The sequence below is a fragment of the Propithecus coquereli genome, unplaced genomic scaffold (assembly GCF_000956105.1).
Source record: "Propithecus coquereli isolate 6110/MARCELLA unplaced genomic scaffold, Pcoq_1.0 Scaffold340, whole genome shotgun sequence".
Classification (NCBI taxonomy): Eukaryota; Metazoa; Chordata; class Mammalia; order Primates; family Indriidae; genus Propithecus; species Propithecus coquereli.
The window spans coordinates 1,492,576-1,495,687 of record NW_012149064.1 but is presented as its reverse complement, the minus strand read 5'-3'; the positions used below and the strand labels follow the sequence as shown (position 1 = coordinate 1,495,687).

Sequence of the window (3,112 nt, the reverse complement as noted above, 5' to 3'; positions counted from 1 at the left end):
AATGAAACTGGAGGTTCCATTCTAAGTGAAATAAGCCAGGCACAGAAAGGTAAATACTGCATGACCTTACTTATATGTGAAATCTTAAAAAGTTAAATTCGTAGACGCAGAGAGTCGTATAGGGTAGACGTTAGTCGAGGATACAAAATTTCAGTTAGATAGAATGGATAAGTTCAGAAGATCCATGTTATACCACATAGTGACTACAGTTAATAGCAATTTATTGTATACTTGAAAATTGCTAAGAGAGTAGATTTTAAATGTTCTTCCCAAAAAATAATGATAAGTATGTGAGATAATGGATATGTTAATTAGCTTAGTTCAGCTTTCTCCCAGTGTAAACATATATCAAAATATCATGTTGTATATCATAAATATGTACAATATTTGTCAATTTAAAATATAAAGTGGAGAGAGAGAGAAGGAAGGAAGGAAGAAAGGAAGGAAGGAAGAAAGGAAGGAAGGAAGAAAGGAAGGAAGGAAGGAAGAAAGGAAAGGAGGGAAGTAAAATGTGGTATATTCATATAATGGAATATCATTCATCTTTGAAAACAAATAAACCTTGCCATTTGTAACATGGCTGAACCTGGGGGACATTATGCTAAATGAAATAAGCTCATCACCGAAAGGCAAACAGTGCGTGATTTCATTTACATGAGGTATCTAAAATAGTCACAGGTACAGAAGTAGAGAATAGAATGTCGTTTACTAAGGGATGAAGGAAGGAGATACGGAAAGAGCTTGTTCAATGGGTGCAAAGTTTCAGTTATAAAAGATGAATAAGTTCTAGAATAGTGCTTATAGTTAACAGTACTATATTGCACACTTAAAAATTTGTTAAAAGTGTAGGACTCGTGTTGTGATTTTATAACACAACAACAAACATGAGACAAAAGGAAACTTCCAGCGGTGATGCATATGTATATTAGCTGGATTGTGGTGATCTTTTCATGGGTCTGTGCATGTCATAATTCATCCAATTGTATGTATTTAATATGTATACTTTTTTGTATATCAGTTATACCTCAAAAAAGCTGATTTTTTAGAAAAGAAAATAATGGTGTTTTTGAAATCCAGTTTTTCTTATTGATCTAATGTATGAAATAGTTTAGAACAAAATTATTTGATTTATTTTTCTTTCATAAGGCCTGGCTCTACCATGCATACATTGACCCTCAGACTATAAAAGGAAATATATTCACTGAATTATGAAAAATAATGTGTTTAGTATATTCTGTTTCTTTTACTCCATATTAAATTCTTGAAATGTATTTTAAAGGAGAAATGATTTATGGAAAAGAATAGTTAAAACAATATCCTACTGATCAAAAAATTTGGAGTATAAGAAGATATTTCTTCTACGTTTATAGAGGAAACATATGTAGCAATTGCTTTCCAACATGAAGCTTTAATGAGTGACATTATAAAGTAAATATAACATGTTTATTTGCCAGAAAACTGAATATTCACTGAAATTGAAAAAAAAAGCCTCATAACCTAGAGAAACATTGGTAAATATTTAATAGTTTAATTGAATGCCTGGAAATAAGTTTAAGATTTAAAATATGAATTTTGTGGTGAAGATCGCAGTTTATACCCATGCACATCCTTCTTTTCCAGGGTTTGAGCTCTCACCTTAAAAAAGCATACATACATTTTACTTAGTTACACGTAAGAGAGAACAAGAGCTCCCTTATGAAGATAAAATGAGTAAACGGTAATTTATTTGCTGTTTGTTTTTGACTAAACAGAAGGTGAATAACTGTATGCCTTATAATCAATTCCTTGCACATTCATGTTCGCAGGGAACACAGTTTTCCTGACAGAAGTTTCTTCAGTGCCTCTTTGACATCTTTGTTCCTTAAAGTGTAGATGATAGGATTTAAGGTGGGGGTCACCATGGTGTAGAAGAGGGAGATGAATTTCCCTCGGTCCTGGGCATAACTGTTGCCGGGCTGCAGGTACATGTAGATTATGGTGCCGTAGAAAATGATCACCACTGCAAGGTGGGAGGAGCAGGTGCTGTAGGCTTTGTGTCTCGCCTCTCCCGACTGGATCCTCAGCACAGCTCGAGTTATAAAGCCGTAAGAGAGAAGGATGAATGCTGGTGGGATTACGAGGAACAGGATGCTGACAACGAAAAGCACCAATTCATTGACAGTGGTGTCCACACAAGCCAACTTGAGGAGAGCCGGCACCTCACAAATAAAGTGATCCAGCCTGCGGTTGCCACAGAGAGGCAACTGCAACGTGAAAGTTGCATGGATCAGGGAATTGGCCAAACCACTGAGCCAAGAGACAGTTGCCAGCTGTTGGCACACCTGTGGGTTCATGATGACTACGAAGTGGAGGGGTTTACAGACAGCAACGTAGCGGTCCAAGGCCATCACAGCCAGGAGGATGCACTCGGTGGAGCCGAGTGCCAGAGAAATGTAGAGTTGCACCACACAACCACCGTAAGTGATGGTCTTCTCTGGTCCTCGCAGATTAACTAAGGTCTGAAGAGCAAGGCTGGTCGTGAAACAGAGGTCCAGTAAAGAGAGGTTGCTGAGGAAGAAGTACATAGGGGTATGGAGAGGGGGATACAGATAGGAGATAATGATGATCATGAAGTTTCCCACAAGGGTCAGGAGATAGAAGAAAAGGACAAATATGAAAAGCACAGCCTCCAGGTGAGGGTGGTCTGAGAAGCCCAGAAGGATGAAACCCCTCAGGGAACTCTCATTGGCCCATCCCATCACTCCACAGGGAACTCCACCTGCTAAGAGATGAATGAAACAGGTATATTTGAGAGAGTTTATTGTGGAATAATAGCATGGAAGAGCTGGCAGGATCATGGAGACCGACTTATCCCAAGTACCCATTGTTCACCCCTAATGTGTTGCTGACTTGGGACATCAATCTGTTCCTTTATCCTAAATGATTCTTCTCTTTAAGAATCATGAATGGTTTCCACTTTGGAACTGTCTAGGGACTGATTATTAAAGCTCATCCAAGTGGATGTTTGCATGTTCAATGACCTGCTACTGAGAATAAGTGACTATCAAAAAAGTGAACAGCATCTCTACGGTTTTTAACTACCAACAAAAATCTACACACAGAACACAATATT

The 3,112-nt window shown here is 37.9% G+C and overlaps 1 protein-coding gene across 1 annotated transcript; it reads right to left on the bottom strand.

Annotated features, from left to right (window-relative positions):
- Window positions 1-1,785: 1,785 nt before the first annotated feature.
- LOC105815648 (olfactory receptor 2G3) lies at window positions 1,786-2,766 on the bottom strand. The gene has a single exon (XM_012650842.1). The coding sequence runs from the start codon at window positions 2,736-2,738 to the stop codon at window positions 1,794-1,796; it is 945 nt and encodes a 314-aa protein (XP_012506296.1). The 5' UTR covers window positions 2,739-2,766; the 3' UTR covers window positions 1,786-1,793.
- Between the last annotated feature and the right edge of the window lie 346 nt (window positions 2,767-3,112).

What these genes read in the sequence shown, in the direction of transcription:
- LOC105815648 (XM_012650842.1), bottom strand. Translation starts at nt 2,738, where the DNA reads ATGGGATGGGCCAATGAGAGTTCCCTGAGGGGTTTCATCCTTCTGGGC.